Raw genomic sequence first — 22,669 nt, forward strand, 5'->3', positions numbered from 1 at the left:
TTGTTACCCCTTAAAATGAGTCCCTCTCAAATCCCTATTCTGTGCTCCCGGCACATCAGTTTGGTTCTGGCTGCCTGTACTCACCTCACCTCCTCTGCTGAGAAAATCTTAATAATCAGGTTGTCTATAGTGACCCCTTTTCAGGGGGCTTTCAACTATATTGATTAACACTGATTAGACATAGGTGTCACCTTGACTTTCCAAATATATCATAAGGTGGCTTTGGAGAGGCCAAAAATATGAACCATTGGGAACAAGGGGTGGAAAAATATAACAACTTATGATCACTAAAAGAAACTAAGCATTTCAGAATTGGTTTGTGTAGGGGGAGTTAAAGGGTACAGCATAGGTAAAATGACATGTTTTTAGAAAACGTTTATGTATCAAAATATTTAAAAATGTCCTTTTGCTTTAAAATGGAAATAATTAAATGACATGATTATTTAAATTGGAACTAAGTAATTATAATTTCAATGTCATGTACAGTAAACTAATAATTTAATCAGGAGCTGATTTGAGTAACATGTGAGGTTGTGCCTTCTCCCCTTTTTCTTTGATTTGCCATCTATTGATTAATCCTCTCTATTTTAGTAACTAACAAAAAATGAGACTAAAACAAAATAAGAAAAACATAAAAATAAAGCAAAATATAGTGGGAACTTTTTAAGACTAAACCTTGTTCCATCTGAGTCTTTCCCTTTCTGCAGTTAAGAGCTGGCTATGATCATTATCATATACCATTAGCAAGGAATTCAGATGTGAATTTATATTCCTCCTTCATCCACAAAGATAATTAAATGAGAGATACACATCTCATATTTTATAAATCTATAGAAATTTCATGGTTACTGTAGGATTGCATCATTGATAGAGAAATTGACAATGATAGAAATTGAAAAAGGCTAGAGACTAACTGCTTAAAGGACATGCTCTTTTCTTCTAGATTCCCCCACCCCTCAGCAACTAAATTGGGTTTCTCCAAACAGGTAGAGGTGGAGAAAGTCTAGTTTTCTGGGTTATTGCTGTTCATTGGTAACATGAGATGTTCTAGGACAATCCATATATCTTTGAAGGGTAGAGCAAGGTGTTTTTTACCTTTTCCACCTTCTCTCCTCCAATAGTGGAGTATAGCATATCTGCAAGAATCCTGGCTAACACAGCTGTTCATCACGCCCTCTTCCCTTTCTCCTTCAATACTAATGAGAGAAGCAGTGCCTGCAAAGAAAATTCCCGTGGGCTGGCAAATGGCAACCACAGGAGTGGGGAACAGCTTCCGTCTCTCATCTCCCGTGGGCTGCTTTTAAAGTATTGTCCTTTCCTATGCAAAGTCTTAGTAATCTGAGGAATGGTCAGTATTTTAATTAACAGATTTTTAATTTGCAAAGCTGTGTTCTGGTTTCTGTTAGAACCATAGAGCAGAGGAGGTGCAGGAATCATTCAGCTGTCTTAAGTTTCCTTTCTCTTTCTCCGAGCCAGCCTCATCCCAGCCTCTCTCAGTTCGCCGGCTGCACGACCGCAGTTACGCAGTGGCGCCCGGAGGGAAGGCGCGCAGCTGCTGTGCAGTGCTGTTGCTGTGCTGCGCTGGTCATTCCTGTCGGGCGGCAGCGTGAAACACAGAGGGGTTACATCTTTATTTAAGGTCTGACGCTGGAAAAAATGAAGTTTTCTTTCAATCCTGGGTGCCCAAACCATACCACCTTAAGAAGAGAGTGTTCTTTTGTGCTTTGTTTAATCTCCTGGGTGCTCAAGTAGTCAAGAAGTGGCCCCGGTTTCCAGTTCCTCTCCCAAGCCTGTGGGAAAGCATCAGCTTAAGTCATTTCAATGAAAGCGAGAAGGAGAGTGCATGGATCATGGAAAAGCGCCCAGAAGTGAAAAACGTTGACGTGTCTGCTTTTCCTGATCCACATTTAAAACATATTTTTTACTGTTGTTAAGAGTAGGCCGACAGAAGAGGAGACTCACCACTTTAGAAATGCCCTCAAAATGAAGTGTGGACTTAAGTCCAAGTGTCCTGAGGCCTGGTGGTGTTGGAGCTTGCATGCTGTGTGAGCCAAGAGTGACTACTCAGGGCTCCTTTCTCTTTCAGACCTCTGCTGCCCTTTGCTGCCCTTTCATCTCTCTCTTTGTTTAGTTACTAGTAAAGGTCACTGAAAATGTTTCCCCAGTAGTTTTAAAAATGTAGGAACTGAGAAATATCTCTTAGGCAGGAAGCTGGGGATGGTGGTGCTTTGGATTTATGTTCTGGTGAGATAAAGATTACAATGTATTTTTTACCCTGTTTATTTTGAAACTATAGAATTTTTTTTACCTTTACAAGATTAATATCTAATATTGGGAGCATGATTCCTTGGGAGTGGATAAACTTTGGGTCCTGAAGGTTGGTGTTAATTTTTAGTCATAGTAGGCCAGCTGGTTTAAAGGTGCTTCTGATCACAAGACATACTAAAGGAAATTTTTAATCTCTGACTTTATCTTGTTTTTTTCCTGAGTTGAGTCTCTTCTTGGAGATAAGTCATCATGAATTCCCCAGTGGCTTTTCCTACACTACGACCACTTAGTGGTCATGCACCATTGCTTCTTCCTTCTTTATATACTTTCAGCTCCCTTTCTATTTCTGTCTCTTTAGTTCTCTGTGTCTTTATTGCTTCATGCACACAATTTACTTGAACCTAAGAAGTGGCTCTTCAGGACAGCAGCCATCCTCACCTCTTTCCATCCCCAACATTCTTCACAAATTCCTACAACACACAGTCCATCTTGTAAAGCATCACCCAACTGGTATTCCTGAAACAGTACCATCAAGCAGTCCTGAAACAGTACCATCAAGCAAAGTTCCACAGCTCAAAAATTTTTTATGAGTCTTTATTGCTCCCAGGAGGAAGCTCTAACTGTTTCATATAATTACCAAGGCCTTCTAAACAATTCCAATGATTCCCTAGAGAATAAACTCCCAATTCCCCAGACTGTTCCCCTCTTCCTCCTTGAACACATCCCCTACACCACCTCTTTGCTTTTACTCACTTTATCCCTCTGCTACAATGCTCTCTCTCTCTCTCCTCTGTTGTCAGTCTGAACTTCACACTTGCTTTAAGGCATTGTTCGCTTTCATTTCTTCATCTATTATACTGTTTGCCCTATAGCCCTTATATTCCATCCATACTACCACTTGACCACCTGATCTTCATAGCCATCTTAAAGTGCCTTATATACATTTGTGGTCAAAAAATATGTATTCGTTTATATCTTCCCAAAGCAAGGAATGGCAACAGGTCTATTCAGAGATTTCAGGTTGATTGCAAAGTGGTAAAGTAGTATATAATTATCTCTCTTTTCCTGCTAGTCCATAGGCAATAATGAATTAAAATAGAATGTCTTTATAGTGCTTGGTGGATAAGACCAACATTTTCTTTAAAGTTTATATTGTGTGTTCTATATGTTGTAATCACATTTATGGAAATTGATTTGTTTAACAGAATACTGCTATCCAAATCCAATTAATTTTAAATGGTGCTGTGATATTGTGATTTATAATAAGAAATATGTATTTGGTCTTGCTCCCATTTCTGGCGCAGAGCTCCCCTAAAATCCTTGGAATTTCCTGAGCAATAAGAGGAACAGGAGCATCTTCTGTCATAATATTTGGTCTCTTTTCCTCAGTTCCTGAAATCACTTCAGAGCTGTAAAGGGGAAATAGGTGTCTTGTTATTCATAACAAGCCCCTTTCCACCTTAACTGGGTTTATGTTACTGATGTAACTTTTGGGAAGGAACCAACCGTGAATAAAGGTTTGGAGCTTTCAGTCCAGCCCCTGATTTCCAGGGAGGGGAGAGGGACTGGAGGTTGAATCAGTCACCAGTAGCCAATGATTTAATAAATCAGGCGTATGTAATGAAGCTTCCATAAAAAACAAAAAGGACTGGGTTCAGAGAGCTTCCGCAGAACACGTCCACGTGCCACTGTGCCGGCCCAAAACTCCATGAGGACAGAAGCTCCATTGTTTGGGACCTCAGCCTATGTATCTCTGCATCTGGCTGTTGATTTGTATCCTTTAATATCCTTTGTAATAAACCAGTAACCTAGTGAGTAAACAGGTTTCCTGAGTTCTGTGAGCCACTCTAGCAAATTAATAGAACCCAAGGAGGGGTTGTTGGAACCTGCAGTCTGTAGCTAGTCGGTCAGAAGCACAGGAGATAACCTGGGCTTGAGACAGGCATCTGAAGTCGGGGTGAGGGAGGCAGTCTTGTGGGACTGAACCCTTAACCTGTGGGATATGATGCTGTCTCTGGTTAAATAGTGGCAGAATTGAATTGCATCGTAGGTCACCCAGCTGGTGTCCAAGAATTGCTCGTTGGTAAGTGGGGAAACCCCCTCCCCAAATTGGAATTGGGTCTGGAACCTTTTTTAGGTGTTGTAAATGAGTAGCTTATTAATTCATATATCAAAGTTTTATGGAACATCTACCAAGTGATGATGGGGATGAAAAGGCAAACAAAACAGATTGCCTCCAATCTGTGAGTTCATAGAACTCCTTGGAGATAAAGAAATATAAATAAGTAATTACTTGCTCTGTGATAAGCACACTACACCAAACTGTGTACAAAGTCTGAGGAGCCCGTGAACAAAAGACTGACCACGTGCTCATCTGGAAAGGCAATGACTCATCTGAACACATGAAATCAGCTTTAGTCTTTGGAAGTTACAAAAGACATTTTCTCCTATATGATCCTAAGAGAGTGGTCAGCATGCCTATGAAAAAATATGTCTGAATTGAATTAACATAACATAGAGGAAAAAGGAAGACCTTTAGAATCATAGACCTGTGTTTGTATCCTAGATCTGCCACTTTCTAGATGTGTTATCTCAGGTCACCTAGCATCTCTGAATCTTTTTTTAAAAGAGAGATGTCCTTGCAGAATGTCTGTAGTATCAAATAAGAAAATACATGTAAATTGCATGGCGTGGTATCCGGATGTAAGTGGTGTCTATAATTACTCTGCTGGTCCAAGACCTAGGCCACTGGGTCACTATGTTCACACTATTATACTTTCTTAATTTTTCCATACCTTTATTTTTCTCCCTACTTCCTCATTCTGGCTACAAAAAGAGTCAAGATTCTACCAAACATTCACTGGTTATTAGGGATTCTGAGCTCCTTGGATTAAAAGTTGTTTTTTATCCATATAAGATTTGTTGGCTACTTAGAAAGTGCTGGTGACAGACCGAAGTAAGCTTTGTCTGTTTTTGTTTCTTAGTTCTGCACCAAAATGAATATCTTTTATTTCTATTTGTCCGTTTACCATGGGTGAATGTTCATTTTTAATTGGAAATTATTACAATCCTGGTGATACCAGGGCTTGTTCTGCTAGCAGGGTTGCAGTAAGCAGAAGAATAATTAAAAGCAAATTCCCTACCTGGCTTAGCATGTGATCTCTAAAAAGGAAGAGAGAAAGAACTCTGAACAGTAACTGGTAATTGAGCAATAATCAAGAATCTTTTAAATTTCTGGCTTTTCATCAGCAAACTGAGGACTTTGTTTTCAAATTTTTATAGAAATCAATGCCGCAACCCGAGAACTATCGATGAGTTTCATTTTACATTGGAGTTATTCATTTATTTCCCATAATTGAAGAGGTGAAGTATTTTGTTTTAATGCGCACATTAATTCCACAAAGGTTTATGAAATCTTCCATCCTTACCCACTTTGGTATTATGTTCTGGCGACTTAAGCAAGAGAGTTTGCCTATGTGCCTTTGACCATCCAGGCCGCTTTAACAAAATGTCACTGACTGGGTGGCTTGTAAACAACAGAAGTTTATTTCTCACAGTTCTGGAGGCTGGACGTCTGAGATCAGGCCAGCACGGTTGGGTTCTGGTGAGAGCCTTCTTCCAGGTTGCAGGCAGGCTCAACTTCTTGTTGTATTCTCACGTGGCAGAAAGGGAAGGAACGAGAGCGCTTTCTGGAGTCCCTTTTATAAAGGCACTTATCCCATTCTTGTGAGCTCTGCCCACATGACCTAATCACCTCCCAAAGGCCCTACCTCTTAATACTGTAGGCATTTGGCATTAGGTTTCCAACATAGGAATTTGGAGGGGACACAAACTGATCTGAATAGATCATGGCACTATGGTAGAATGGAGTCCTTCAGGTCTGGTACCAAACCCACTGCAGTCCTTGTGTCTGTCGTACCTTGGGAAATTTACCTAAACCTTGCTGAAGTTCATAGGATAGATATATAGTATGCAGCTATTATCAGATATTATTTATAATAATCATAATGAATGTAAAATAATTATTTTATTATAATTGTAAAAGTGCAGTCCTCTTTTGACTGATGGGGTACTAGTCCAGTACAGATAGGCATATAAATAAATAATTACAAAGCAGAAACATGTCAAGCTTTGCATTTTGGGTGGGAGTGAGGGAATGTTAGTGAAGACTTCACACAGAAGATGATATGAGTTGAATCTTGCAGGGTAAGTTTTCCTAGGCTGACCCATGACAGCAGGACCTACCTTCTAGAAGGAGGCCTGAAGATGTGATAAGTCATGTTACGTTTAGGAAACAACAAATAATTCAGTATAGTTAGAGAGCATGTTGTTGGTGAGGAAGCAGTAGAAATGAGGGTGGATATGGTACAGTGTCTGGCACCCAGTGGGTGCTACCCAAACGTTTATTGTTGAGTGGTGGATGAAAAAGGCAGAGATCAGACTGTGGGGACCTTGTATTTCATGAAAAGGAGTTTGGTTGGCCAGTGGGCACCGTGGGAAGAAATGAAGCAGAAGAATGGTGTGATCCAGTTTAAATATTATGAGGATTGCTATGGCAGCACTTGCCTGAATTGAGGACTCAGCCCTTCAAAAAGTTATTTAAGAAATATTGAGGATCTAACCTAATGTAGTGACCATGAATTTGGAAGAGACCAGTGTGTGATTAAATGAGAGGCATAAAGGAAGGAGGAATCTAGGTTGACTGTCAGATGGCATTTCAATGGTTTTAGGGGATGGCTGGCACTGATAACCAAAATCAGAATTACAAGAGAAACAGGTTTTGAAGAAAAATGACTTGGCCAGTTAGAGAATGTTTTGAGATATCCGTGTTGAAGAGTCTAATGGACTTTTAGATATCCAATGCTAGAGATCGTAAGAGTGGTCCAAATCGAGATATAAATCTTGTAATAATTGATATACAATGAGATTGAGTGGAGTCCAGCAAAGAAATTGTATCAAGTGGGGTTAAAATAGGGCTGAAGATAGGACCAGCCAACATATGAAAAGGATGTAGTAGGTAGCATAGTCAAGAAGGAGACTGAGAAGAACATTCTGGAAGGCAAGGATTATGTAACATGTGAGAAGCGTCAGGAAGAAGAGGGAGATTGATAGTTTTAAAAGGAGTGAGGCATGAAGTAATACAAAAAATAAATTTGACTGTCAATGGTTTGACAACTAGGAAGTTTGTTGGTGACTATAGAAAAAGATCTTTTAGTGGAGTAATGGTGTCAGAGGCCAAACTGCGTAGATCAGCAAGAGGATAGAAAGTGATGCAATGGAGCCAGAGTTATACCTCACTGGGAATTGAGGAGCAAAGACAATAAATAATTACAGGGCACAGAGAGTCCAAGAAGCTTTGGCTTTGTGTTTGTTGGTTTATTCATTTTTAAGAAGGATGGAATTTATATTTATCTGATCACACTCACTCACTTCGTAGGCTGCCTCTAGCTATTGGGTGTATAAATCACCTGCGAAGGTGTCGTCTCACAAATGCTGAAGGATGTTTAGATTTTTCTCTCTCTCGCTCCCTGTCTCCAGTTGAGACAGTCGCCCACAGGTGTAATAAATTCAACTGGGTGATTTACTTTCTCAGTCCAGTGAAAAGTCATGGCGTGGATGATGCTGTATGACACGATCAATGTACTTCCAGGGGAAGTATGCATGACATACCGTCATCACCCAGAAATTGCTGGAAAGGTTTTGTCAAGGGGTGTGAAACCTCCCTGGAATCTAAATGGACTTTGCTGGGACCATTTGCATGATTTACACCACAGGGAATATTCTTGTTAATAATCTACTAATCATTGTGTTCTTTTCCCCATGCTTCTAGTTGGGGATAGCTCATGAGCCTTGTGCTTTTTTGTTAATTTTAGAATTTGAAATTTCACTGCTCCCTCAAAGAAAATTCTAAATGAAACAGCTTTTTAAAAATAGTTTTTCCCCTAACTTTTCTCATAAAAGCCATTCTCATACAGGAGGTTAACTCACACCTACCGCTGTAAGCTGGGAACGTTTGGGACATTCTATTTCCAGTGCTACAGAATGGGAAGACTACATCTGCTGTAATTCTTTCCAAAACCAGATCAAGAGCAGAAAACTGTTATTTTTCCACAGGAATTTCTAAGCATATGTACATATTGTCTACGTGCTTTAACTCTCTTACATATTATATAGCTAAGTAGACATAGCTCTTTACATAAGAGAAATCGTTTCCTTGGTCGGGATGCTCGCTAAATGTTCAGAATGTTTTTCCTTCTTTTTTTTTTTTGACCTCCCTCCAAATTTACATTTTCTCAGCAGAAATTACCCCTCCTAGTGTGATGGCAGGAATTGAGGTAGGAAAGCTAGTAAACACAGTTTTCTTCTTCCATAGCTCAGTTTTTCAGCCATTATGCACACTACACAGTATTGTGTGATAGATGCAAGATGCCTTTGAATCCAACAGCCTTGAGCAAATCCTGGCTCCACCATTTACTAGCGGTGTGACATTCAGCAACTTACTCAACCTTTCTGTGCTTCAGTCTCTTCTTCAGTAAAATGGGAATAATGCTGGTGCCTAGAGTGCTGTGAGTTTTCAGTGAAAGAAATGTAGATAAAATGCTTGTCCCCATGCCTGGCATACATAAGTACTGCTTAGCTATTATCACTTTTTAGAGCACAGAAAATATAAGCTATTTGACTCAATTTTAGAATTTACTAATATTTTAAATTACTAAAAAATGAAGACACATGGTAATTGTGATTAAATAAAAAGGAGGAGGACTGGTTTTCAGGAATGAGCAAAGGTTTTAAGGCTGAATAAATCTGTATGTGGACTTCCATTCTGCCACTTTATGCTGTGTAACTAACCTTGGGTGATTTATTTAATCTCTCTGAGCTCCAGTTTCTTCCTGTATAGAATAGCTATCTTATATATTTATTTTGAAAATGAGAGAATATACGTCAAGGACTTAGTATATAATGTGTACTTAATAAATTGAAGGATCTTAGGGCTTTTGGCTTTTAATTTCTTGCTATACCTCTCAAGTCAATTCTTATCATAAAGGCAAGCCTGTATGTACAAGAAAAAAAAAAAAGAGGAAACCAGTGTATCTATATGAAGCAAACTTCCCCCTTTATCACTTCCATAAATTGTTGGGAAAAAAGAAATCCTGAGAGTTTTAAGAAAAGAATGTTTGACTATTTTTCGTTACTGCATAAACCAGACCTTGGAAGTTTGGTTCTCATTTGTAGCGCACATAGAGGTTCACTTGGAACATTTTTAGTAGATTTCTGCTGGATTTAGAGAGAAACCTTACGTAATATATTTATCAATCCAGAGCAATAAGTGGAAAATCACAGATACATGAGATTTATTCCCAAATGTCAACATTATTTTTTTTAATAATCTATACGTGCCTTTGCAAGGCTATTTCCTTAAATTTGGCAGCACAAAATCCAAACATGCCAAGTAAATAAGCGTCACATTTGTTTTCAAAGAACTCCACAGAAAAAGAGTCAGTATTCTTCATTCAAAACCAATGTGCAAGCTTTTTTATTAAAATACTAGGATATCTTCAAAATCATTATCACCACACTATGGATTAGAATTCTGCATTGCTGCGAGTAACAGAAAATCCAGCAAACAGTGGCTTAAACACACAGGGACTTATTTTTCTCACATTAAAAAAAATTCTGGAGGAAGGTGCTGCTGGTATTGGGTCAGTGATTTGATGATTTCAGCCCCATTGTCTCTAAATCTTTCAGCCTTCCCCTTGTGGTTATTGCCTAATGGTCAAAAAATGGCTTTTTTTTTTGTGAGGAAGCTCAGCCCTGAGCTAACATCTATGCTAATCCTCCTCTTTTTGCTGAGGAAGACCGGCTCTGAGCTAACATCCAATTGCCAATCCTCCTCCCTTTTTTCCCCAAAGCCACAGTAGATAGTTGTATGTCACAGTTGCACATCCTCCTAGTTGCTGTATGTGGGACGCGGCCTCAGCATGGCGGGAGAAGCGGTGCGTCGGTGGGCGCCAGGGATCCGAACCCGGGCCGCCAGCAGCGGAGTGCGCGCACTTAACTGCTAAGCCACCGGGCCAGCCCAAAAAATGTCTCTTTGATTGACAGATACCAAGTCCAAGTTCATGATAGAAGAAAGAAATGATTGGCAATTCCAGCCATGTCCTTCTCTTTCATCAAGAAAACAAAGTTTTCTAGAGGCAGCAGAAGACTTCTTGGGAAGTGGGAGAAGTATTTAATTTTCCAGCCTCTAAAGTGGAGATAACAAGAGAAAATAGAGGTGTGAATGTCTGTTGGGTTAGCAAACAATATTTGACACACCGTTATCAAGAAACTGCTTGTTCCAAAGTCTACAAACTAAGCTTAATAGACTTGTTACCTGCTTTAATCTTCACCGCCCTTATAGAATGCCATTTTCTAATTCTGCTTTATTTGTACTTGAATATTAATATTAGGTCACTCAACCTTTTTTCCTAAAAGGAATGTATGAATTCCATTAGTGTTAGATTTGATAGCTGGTGTAGAATAGTTTGGTTTCTTGTTGTGTTATTGTTTCTACCTAGGCTAAGAATATTCTCTTTGGTAACAAGTGTTTATTGCTTGGAATGTGGTTTTGCATTACTACATCCATCCATAAATTATTTTATGGATAGGGAGGTAAAGCATATGTTGTTATTGTCAAATCCATAAGCTAATGGTTTTGAAATAATTCCCCAAACATTCTAGAGTCTTACATAATTTGAACATGCAACACTATTTTTCCACTTTTTTATGAAACTCGTTAGACCAGTAAAACTGTTTAGTGATATTCATCCCATCCAGGAACATTGGCGTCATATTTTTTTGGCTCCCTCCCACCCCGCTTTTCTCATAGGTTGATCATTTTTGCGAAGCTACCCCCTCATATTAATATATTTTAGAGGCACTGTTTCTTAATCAGTGGGGTACCAAGGGTGAATAGAGGGAATGTTCAGCCCCAAATGCGTGCATCAAGGAATGCATCATTTGTAGGTATTTTAAAATCATTAATAAAACTAATAAAAATTGGCCTGCTTTTTATTAACGCCGTGTACTGGCAATTCTAGACAGTGTGTGATCAAACATGCCTCCCTGTCAGGGCAAATCACCGTGATCCTGCCTCCTCACTTTTGGTGTGCACTGCTTCATAAATCAAACTGTTCCTTTTCAAATAAATTAATTGTTTAAGGTTTTAAAAAGCAAACACTGTCTGAAATATTTTATATGGACAAAAATTTCTGGGTTTCTTTTTCTGGCTTTATCACCTTGATTATAATCATGGCATGATCACTTGATTCAAAACCAAAGGTGAACAGAGAAATGAACAGTATTTAGACTAAATGAAAATTGGACATAAAGTTAAAATTGTAACAGAAGTAGAATTTGACTATCGTCTGTAGAATATTTCTGCTTTTAAGCTTTTGAATACAATTCCTTTCCCAGAAGGAAAAAAAAAGAAAAGAAAAACCCAAAGCTAAAATTGTATCTTTTGCGATGTTTCTTATTTCAACTGGACATCTCAAACTCCATATTTCTATTTTGGTTTTGGGCTAAATATGCAATACAGGGTAAAAGGCAGCATAAGGTAAACGCTTTTCGTTTGAATAATTGTATATAATGAATTTGATTCTGTAATCATGTGAACTACCAAATATTAAGTGCTTGCTAGCATTCCAGTCTTTGTTTTTCCTTTACATTGAGTTTTAAAAGAAAGCAACAAGTCTTGGCTATTGTGAATAACACTGCAATGAACACAGGGCTGCATGTACCTTTACAAATTGGTGTTTTCAAGTTTTTTGGATAAATACCCAACAGTGGAATAGCTGGATCATATGGTAGTTCTATCCTTGATTTTTTGAGGGGAAGGGGGGAGGGAGGAGGGTGAAAGGGATAATTCGGTACATGTGTGTGGTGATGGGTTGTAATTAGTATTTTGGTGGTGAACATGATGTAATCTATGCAGAAATAGAAGTACAATGATGTACACCTGAAATTTTTACAATGTCATAAACCAATGTTACTGCAATAAACAAAAAATTAAAAAAACAAACAAAAAAAAGAAAGCAACAAAGTGGGAAGAGATAAATTTCTCAAATTCATTGTGATCTTTTATTTCTCCAGGCATTTTTGGACAGAAACTGGAAGATACTGTCCGTTATGAGAAAAGATATGGGAACCGTCTGGCTCCAATGTTGGTGGAGCAGTGTGTGGACTTTATCCGACAAAGGGGACTGAAAGAAGAGGGTCTCTTCCGACTGCCAGGCCAGGCTAATCTTGTTAAGGAGCTCCAGGATGCCTTTGACTGTGGAGAGAAGCCATCATTTGACAGGTAGATTTCAAGATTTTACTATATATCCTTCACCGAGAAATTCAAATTGAACTGAAAGGATGCAGTGAGCTGAGATGGCATAATCTTAGTTGACGTAACAGTTAGAAGATGGATTATATGGCCACACAAGGATGGATTGTTTTTATTAAGTTACAGAGTCAAAAATTTGACGTTCTCAATGTCTTTCTCTTCAATACGTTTTTCCCCTTAAAACATTATTATTTATTCTTTTCCTTTGGTCCTAAATTAAAACTATTTTAAACTTTTGCATTGGAAAAGTGAACTTTTAAAGTAGGAGTCTTCTTTGGGGCCGGCCCCGTGGCATAGCAGTTAAGTGCGCATGCTCCGCTGCTGACGGCCCGGGTTCGGATCCCCGGGCACTCACCAATGCACCGCTTGTCAAGCCATGCTGTGGCGGCGTCCCATATAAAGTGGAGGAAAATGGGCACGGATGTTAGCCCTGGGCCAGTCTTCCTCAGGAAAAAGAGGAGGATTGGCAGATGTTAGCTCAGGGCCGATCTTCCTCACAAAAAAAAAATAATAAAATAAAACAGGAGTCTTCTCTTGTTTGATGTTTTTTGAATTCTTTCAGCTAAGGGATATTAAAAGTATTGAAAAGTAGAGATTGGGATATTGGCAATGTAATTAAAAATAACCATTTTTTATAATAATAATAAAAGTGTTATATTTTTAAATATATAGCTCCACCTTAATCTAAAATAGATTTACAAAGAAACAAGGAGAAGTATAGCGTCATGAAATTCAGGAAATAGTCGAACTTCCAGAGAAGAAAGTATAAAGCATCCATAACTGCACTAGTTGAGTTAAATACTATTAATATTTTGTGAATTATTCCTTCTCTTCACATTTTTTAATTTAGTAGAAAAAAATAATCTTTTATCTTAGTATTATTAACTTAATATTGTGTAGGAGAGATTTTTCTGTATTAATGGTTGAAAAATGCCCTTTTATTCCAATATATTTTAACTTAACACTTTATCATTGACAAACTCTGTAAGCATAATTTTTAATATCTAATATTTCATTCTATGGTATATTGTTGATAACCATTTCTATATTGTTGGCCATTTATGTTGTGACTTTTTTCACTATTGTAAATAATGTTGTAGTGGGTATACATTCACACAAATATTTTCTATTTTTGGATTATTTCTTAGGAGAGATTCTCAGTATTGGACTTTGTGGATGAGAATAGTCTTGGTACTTGAACATTGAAAATTACCTACTATGTATTATTTCTCTTCGAAAGTATAGAATTAGCACAAGGATAGACACAGATCTACAGAACAGATAGGTGAGAAGATGCTTGAATACATGATATGAGAACAAGGAAGCATTGTTGAGAGTATGGGCTCTCACTAATAATCCAAGAAATGCACATTAAGTCATTTAATGCACTTTTACTGGTCACGTTAACAAAATCTGACCAATGATAATACTCAGTGCTGGCAAGAAGTGCTGAGTAGGCACCTTGATGGCAAGAGTGCAAATTGTTATAGTCTTTCTAAAGAAATTTGGTAATCTATTTCAAGACCCTGTAAGCAGGAAATTTCAGTCCTAGAAAAAAATCAGATACGTGGAAAAAAACTTAAGTGCAAATTAGTTTATTATAATTTTTATAATAGTAAAAAATGAAAACCAATCTCTTATCTCCAACAGTAGAGTATGGTAGTGCACACATATAATAAAATAATATACAGTTGTTAAAAGTTTGGCTAATTATATAAGATAAATGAAAATAATAATGAAAAATAAGGCAGGAACAATTAATTGATTAAAATCGTACCTATTTACAAAAAGTATTATAGGAAGCTTATAAAGATTTATAAATTCTCTCCAAGAGAAAAAAAATTAAATGTGGAGGTAAATAAATAAATTCGAAACTAGGGTCAGAGAACAAATTTCAAGACTATAGATATACTTTTTGCAGGGGAGCCCCATGTCTGTATCCTATACTTTGAAAAAGGAAAACCAGATCAGTAGTTGCATAGTTCAGGCTTGTTCACAAGACACAAACAATGATTTATCTAGGAAAAATGCAATTTTTTCATTCCAAAATTAGAAAGAAATTTGTTAATGGACTCCTCATAATAAAATATTGTATAATGGGATAAATGTCCTCTACCATGAATTTCATGTGACATTGATAAATTTCAGTGGCCTTTTTCATATACTTACATGTGGCCTAAATACATGCAGATGACATCATAGCAAAAGCATATTTATTAAAAATTATCTTACTACAGGCGTTTATGATTTGGTTCTTATAACAAATCTTTGCTAATATGGAAGAATGGAGGGATATTCTATGTATTTTAGGATACTCGTAAGAAGAGATATGCCCTGAAAACAATTATCTCCAAATCAAATTCTTGATGACTGTGGGCTGGCAAAGAAATATGGTGCGATCTTTATCTAAAATGTGATCCCAATTATGAAAAATGTATTTTTTTGTATGGAATGTGTCAATGCATAAGCAGACTGAAGAAAATGTAACAAGGGCTGGCCTGGTGGCACAAGCGGTTAAGTCCGCGCGCTCCGCTGCTGTGGCCCGGGGTTCGCTGGTCCGGATCCCAGGCACACACCGACACACCGCTTGTTAGGCCATGCTGTGGCAGCATCCCATATAAAGTAGAGGAAGAGGGACACGGATGTTAGCCCAGGGCCAGTCTTCCTCAGCAAAAAAGAGGAGGATTGGCATCGTATGTTAGCTCAGGGCTGGTCTTCCTCACACAAAAAAAAAAATGTAACAAAAGATAAGCGTTGATTTTGTGGAATAATGAGTGATTTTTCCCTTTTCTTCTACTGTAATTTCAATAAACTTATATTACTTGTATAATCGGAAGTTTAATCAGAAAGATCTTTTTAATTACTTGATAATAATGCTGCATAAAAATTTCCTTACCTTTTAATTTCTGAAGTGTAATTACAGAAGCTACCTGTTACTAGAAAACCTGTAGAAGAGAGTTGCAGAGAGTATTTCAGTAGCAAACACAATATGGTAATGTGGCTAGCACACTCTGAGAAAAAGGAAGTGTCATCCATTTGCTTCGTCATTCATTATTTCAGGTTTCTACACTTGCATAACAAACCACCCAAAACTTTATTGTAAACAATAATAACCAATTATTTATTTGTGATTCTGCAATTTGGGCAGGATTTGGCCAGGATGTGCTCATTTCTTCTCCACATGGTATTGATTGATGCAGATCAATTAGGTTTGAAGAATCCAAGATGGCTTCGCTCGTGTGTCTGGAGCCTGGACTGAGATGGCTAAAACAGCTGGAGGCTGCTTGGGCTTCTCTCTCTCTCTTTGTAGTCTCACATCCAACAGATCTTCTCTTTATGTGGATCTCTTTATCTCTAGCAAATTAGTCAGACCTATTGACAGGATGGTTCAGGGTTGTAAGAGAGTAAAAATGGAAGCTTGTAGGCCTCATAAGGCCTAGGTCCAGATACCACAGTGTCAATTCTGGTGCATTCTATTGGCACAAGCTGGTCACAAAGACAGAGACCAACTGAGATTTGAGGGGAAGAGTTGAATAAACTCCACCACTTGATGGAAAGAGCAGCAAGCATATACAGAAAAGGAAGGATTTGTGGAAGACTATTTTTGGAGAAAATCACGATAGCTTCAATGTCTAGAAATCAAGTGGAGTAAATCCCCTAACTTTGTTCTTCTTTTTCAAGATTGTTTTGGCTATTCTAGGTCATTTGCATCCCCATAAAAAAAAAGTAGTATAAGCTTGTCTGTTTCTATAAAAAAGCTTGTTAGGATTTTGACAGAAATTTCACTGAATCTAGAAATCAATTGGGAGAAAATTGACATCTTAAAAATATGAAATCTTCTAATCCGTGAATATAGCCCATCTCTTCATTTCATTAGGACTTTTTGTATTTCAGCAATGTTTTGTCATTTTCAATGTAATATTGTCCCATTTGTTAAATTTATCCTTAACTATTTAATGTTTATAGATGTTCCTGTAAATAGAATTGTTTTTTATATTTAATTTTCTAATTACTCACTGCTAGATGATATAATTACAATTGAGTTTTTACATATAGATCTTTTGTCCTACAAACTTGGCAAATTCATTTATTAGTGCTAGTGGTTTTTTTTTTTAGATCCCGTAGGATTTTTTATATGTATGATCTTGTTGACTGTACACAATGAGAGTTTTATGTCTTCCTTTTTCTTACTTATTTGTACTCATTAAGAACTCTTCTACAATAGTAGTGAGTGGACAAGCTTGTCTTATATGTAGAGGGAAGTTTTCAGTCTTTTGCTATTAGGTATAATGGTAGCTGTAGGTTTTTTGTAGATGCCCTTGGTCAGGTTTGAAAATGTCCTTATGTTTAGTTTGCTAACAATTTTAATAATGAATGAGAATTGGATTTTATCAAATCCATTTTTTTCTGCATTTGGGGCGGAAATTATCTGATTCTTCCCTTTTATTATGTTAATGTGGTAAATTGCATTGATTGATTTTCAAATGTTAAACTAACTTTGCTTTCCTAGGATAAACCACATTTGGTTGTGGTGCATTACCCTTTTAATATATTACTGTATCTGACTTGCAAATAATTCATTGAGGATTTTGGGGCCTATATTTATCAGGGCTATTACCTATTGATTTCTTTTTTTTTTTGTAATGTCTTTGACTAGCTTTGTTATTAGAGAAATTCTGGCCTCAAAATTACTTGGAAAGTGTCTCCTCTACCTCTGTCTTATGAACGGGTTTGTGTGGTTTATATTATTTCATCCATTAATCTTTGATAAAATTTACCAGTGACGTCATGGAGTCCTGAACTTATCTTTGTGGGAAACATTTTAGATATGGCTTTTCTAATTCTTCTCGTGCCAATTTGGGTAATTTGCATCTTTCATGAAATTTGTCCATCCCATGTAACCTTTCAAATTCGTTATCATGAAGTGGTTTATAATATCCCTTTTTTCTTTTCTTTTTTTTTTTGAGATATCTGTAGACTTTCAGTGATAACCCCTCTTTTACTCCTGATATTAACAATTTGTGACATCTTTTTTCTTAATCTATCTAGTGTGTTATCAATTTTATTAAACTTTTAAAAGAACTAGTTTTAGAGTCATTGATTGTCTCTCTCTTTGTTTTTCTCTTCTCTTCCCTTATCCCTAGTAGTTCTCTCTCTGGTTCTTTGTTGAGCCCTGTGGAGTTCTACCCTGTGCACTCTCTTCTAGGTATTTAGGTGAAGACTCAAGAAGACCTATATGTAGATTTCAAGAAGTTTTTTTTGCAAATCTCCCTGCTCTCCAGTAGTCTGCACCACAATACCAGCCACTGCAACCTTCCCAAATTGCAGTCTCTGTCCTTTGCTCAGTGAGGCTGGTGTTCCCTGTTTAGGATCCCTGTCCCTGTCCCAGGGTCTGGTAAATGCTAGAGTAATCATAAGACTGACCTCATTTGATTCCGTACTCTCAAGGGTCACGTTTTTGCACTATTTGTTGTCTAATATCTTAAAAACAGATATTTCATGTAGTTAGACTAGTTTTCTCATTTTTTATAGCAGATCTGATACCTGTTACTCCGTGGAGGTTGCACGCAGATTCTCCTCCACAGCAGTTGTGAAATCCTGCTTGACACTTGTCAGGGCTCCTTCCCTGGGGATGGGAAATGTTCTCAGATTAGTTCTTGGTTCTCTAGCCTGGGCTCTTCTCTGCTCTTTGGTCTGCCTCTGGACTCTTGGTTCTGCTCTATGAGACTTACCTTCTTCCATAAGAAATAGCTCATATTTCTAGTTGAGTAGTTTCTCAGCCTGCTTCCTTCCCACGAAAAGTTGGGGGCCCAAAGCCTCTTTTCATTCTGAACTGATACTATTCCTTTTATTCCACGTTGCCGTAATTCCTTTAAAAACCTTATAGGTGCCAAATTATAATCCACTTGGTGCAACAAAATCACACTCAACCCGTTTATGTCAGGTCCTTCTGTATTCGATCTATGAGTCAGCATGCTGCAGAACAATCTTAAGATTCCTCTAAATCCTTTTGTATTGCAGAGAGAATCTGTGAAGTGCTACCTTAAATCTTTCAGACATTTTAAGCAGAGATCTGACAGTCACACTATCATTTGGTTTTCCCCTTTAGGTCATGTTTTACTGGCGGCACCTTGGATTTTATCATGGCTCTATGGCCATTTCTTACTTGGAGAATAGTTTACCAGCTGGAGACACTGTCCTGGGGCCACTATAGTTTCGCCAAATTCTTCTTCAAAGTTGAACAGTTCTTTTTTTAGCTTCATCAAGCACATTTTTTATGTTCCGAGTTACTACAGTCAATAGTCTTGCTAATTTTTCCACCATGCTTAATAAGCATGAACCTTTCTCTAGATTCTGATGGCAATTTCTCATTGCTTTTCCAGTTCTTACTAATAGTCTACTCACTGACTGTTCAGACTCTGCCTGATTCTAAAGCCAATACCATGTATTTTAGATTTTTGTTGTGGCAGCACCCAATTTCTGGTACCAATGACTGTTTCAAGTATCTATTGCTGCATAGCAAACCACTCCAAATTTTTTTGTTTTAAAACCACAACAACCTTTTCAGATTCTGTGTTTGGGCAGTGCTCGGCTGAGACATGGTGCTGGTTGCCATGATCTAGTACAACTGTAGTATCCAAGAGAGCTTCGTTCAGACTGGTGCCTGAGCTTGGCTGGCTGAAATGGCTGATGGCCAGTTGAGCCTCTCTCTGTCTCTTTGTAGTCTTGTATCCTTCACAGCTTCTCTCTTTAGCCAGTTGTTAGAACTCTTTGCGCAGTGTCTCAGGACTCAAAGACCAAAGAGTGGAAGCTACAAGGCCTGTTAAGGACTAGGCCCAGAACTGGCACAATGTTGCATCCACTGAATACTATTGGTTGAAAGTAAATCATAAGGCCAACTCAGATTAAAAGGGATTAAAAATTGACCCTACTTCTTGATGGAAAGAGTAGCATGCATGCATTGGGGTGGGAGAAATTATTGACAGTCACCTTTGGAGACAATCTATCTCATTCATTCATTCAACACATAATTTTTGGAGCGTTAACTACGTTTTAGACACTGTTCTAGGTGAAAAAGATAGGCAAAGTCCATTCTCTTCTGGGGTTTGCATTACTAGTGGTGGGCGGATAAACAATAAACCATGAATATATAAATAATTTCAAAGAATGATAAGGATGACATGCTAATACATTAGGAGTGAAGTGGTGATAATAAACCTCTCCTTCCTGAGGATGTAACATTTGGGTTTAGCTTGAATGACAAGAAGAAGCTTGCTAAACCTAAGATATGGTCGGGGCACATTCAGGCAGAATGGCAAGTACATAGTCCTTGAGACAGGTGTAGCTTAGCTTGTTTGAAGAACATAAAGAAATCTTTTGTGGCTGGAATGCAGTGAGTGATGAGTAGAGTCCTTGGAGATGAGGTGGAAGAGGTTGATCCAGTAGCCCAGTAGATTATGATGAGAAATTTAGCTTTTATTCTAAGTGAAATAGAAATCCATGGAAATATTTTTAGCAAGTAAATGAAATAATATTATTTACATGTTAAAAAAGGTAACTCGGTAAAAGAAAACTACTATTTTCCATTACTCCACCCACAGAACACTTCTGCCACCAAATATGTGAGTTTTCCACACCAAGAAATTTTCCAGTTCTTGGTGGACACTGACAGTGCAGACCCCACAGGTTAAGGGTTTAGTTTCACAAGGCTGCCCTCCCCCCACTTCAGATGCCAATCTCAAATCTCAGGCTGTCACTTGTGCTTCTGACCAACCAGCTACGAATTAGAGGTTCCTTGAGTTCAATAATTGGCTAGAACAGCTCACAGAATTCAGGCAAACAGTTTCCTTACTAGATTACCAGTTTATTATAAAAGGATACAACTCAGGAACAGCCAGATGGAAGGGATGCATAGGGCAAGGTGTGGGGAAGGGATGCAGAGCTTCCACACCCTCTCCAGATGTGCCCCTCTCCCAGCTCGAGGATGTGTTCACCAACCCAGAAGCTTTCTGAACCCCTTCAGTTAGGAATTTTTTATGGAGACTTCATTACATAGGCATGATTGATTAAATCCTTGGCCATTGGTGAATCAATCTCTAGTCTCTTTCTGCTCCCAGAGGTTGAGAGGTAGGGCTGAAAGTTCTAACCCTCTAATCACATGGTTTGTTCCTCTGGTACCCTACCTTCCTTAGGAGCTTTCCAGAAGTCACCCCATTAACTTAAACTCAGGTGTAGTTGAGGGGGGCTTGTTATGAATAACAAAAGACTTGCCTTTCACCTTGTTACTCCAGAACTATTTCAGGAACTGGGGGTAAAAACCAAATATTATAACAAAAGATACTTCTTTTGCTCTTATTTAGGAAATTACAAGGGTTTGGGGAGCTGTGGCTAGGAGCCAGGGACAAAAACTAAAATATATATTTCTTCTTATTATCACAGTATCACATTCTGCCCATCTGAATATCCTTGTTTTGATAAATAAATTGTCAAGCTTGAGTCTCTCACTCACAGAGAGGCAGATTTGCAAATTCCTGGATTCTGCTGATTAAAAAAAAGGATTCCCAGGTCCATGAGCCATGAAATAAAAAGAAGATGGAAACATATTTGTGGCAAAATGTAGTTGTACACTACACTGGTAGGGGAATAAAAATCCATAATTTCCCAAGGAGAATGAGATTGTTTTCAGAAAAGTGGCCAAGTAGAGTGTTCTGCCCCATCCATGTTTTTAGTTAATTGGCTGAGTTTGAAATTTCACATGACCAAGTTCTAGCTTGGGTTTCAGTTTTTGGGATGTGGAGACAAATTGCCTGGGAACATTCCCTAGTTCAAGTTACTCACAGCAATGTTCACCATCAAAATGATTAAGAAAAAAAACAATAGGTTAAAAAATACAGCTTGTGCATAATGTTTTGAATAGATACTAGGATGTAAAGCAAAGTACAAAAATTTTTCATTGTGAAATGTGTTAAAGAGTGACAATGAATAAATATTTTTCTTTGTTTATTCTAAAAATGCTTGTATCTCACTAAAAAAGTCAACAGGATTTAGCTTTCATTATTATATTTATTAAAATCTGGAAAGAAATTCTCACAGGAATTCTGCAAAGATAATCTCTAATTTTAATATTAAGGCCTAATATTATAGCTCTAATATTTAGCCATGAAATTTGATTTTTAAAGTGAACTTTTGTGTGTGTGTGTGAGGAAGATTAGCCCTGAGCTAACATCAGTTGCCAATCCTCCTCTTTTTTGCTGAGGAAGATTGGCCCGGGGCTAACATCTGTGCCCATCTTCCTCTATTTTGTATGCGACACCACCACAGCATGGCCTGACAAGTGGTGCGTTGGTCTGTGCCTGGGATCCGAACCTGTGAACCCCGGGCTGCTGAAGCAGAATGTGCCAACTTAACTGCTATGGCCATGGGGCCGGCCCCTAAAGTGAACTTTTTAAATAACATTTTAAAATTATAACAGTATAAAGTGTTATGAAAATTTAATTTAAATATTATTAAAATCATATTTTAAATTAAAACATTTTGTATACAATTTAGAATATAGAAGAATATAAGAAGGAATGATGAATATTTCAAAATTAAGCAAATCCAGAGAGCTCTTGCTACATATAACATATAAATAAGTAGATATGTAGAGACTTAGACAGATATATCAAAATACAGATATATATATATACAAGGTATTGGAATCACACAATTTTTACATCTTGCCTTTTCTTGTTAACACTATATCATGAACAACTTCCTATGTCACTAAGTAGTTTTCACGAATATGTTCTCAAGGACTATATAATAATTTATCATCTCAGTACATTGGTTTGTTTAGTTCTGCCTCTGTTGCTGCTTTCTATGTCTTGCACGCATCAGTCCTATGCTGATGAGCGTCTGTGCTTTTGAAGCTTTGGATCTATTTGGGGTTTGGAAGATAATATTTCATATTTAAGTGAGAAGAAATATATTGTCCTGTGGGAAGAAAAAAAAAAAAGATGACTTGAGAAAAAGAAATGTGGAACATTT

The 22,669-nt window shown here is 37.7% G+C and overlaps 1 protein-coding gene across 2 annotated transcripts in view; it reads left to right on the forward strand.

Annotated features, from left to right (window-relative positions):
* ARHGAP24 (Rho GTPase activating protein 24) overlaps window positions 1–22,669 on the forward strand; it is a 468,734-nt gene that overhangs the window by 399,456 nt on the left and 46,609 nt on the right. For both annotated transcript variants that reach the window (XM_058547442.1, XM_058547443.1), the window contains one exon: window positions 12,403–12,610. In XM_058547442.1, coding sequence (XP_058403425.1) covers window positions 12,403–12,610 — 208 coding nt within the window. The remainder of the gene's footprint in view (window positions 1–12,402; window positions 12,611–22,669) is intronic.

This window comes from Diceros bicornis, chromosome 8 (genome assembly GCF_020826845.1).
Source record: "Diceros bicornis minor isolate mBicDic1 chromosome 8, mDicBic1.mat.cur, whole genome shotgun sequence".
In the NCBI taxonomy this organism is placed as follows: domain Eukaryota; kingdom Metazoa; phylum Chordata; class Mammalia; order Perissodactyla; family Rhinocerotidae; genus Diceros; species Diceros bicornis.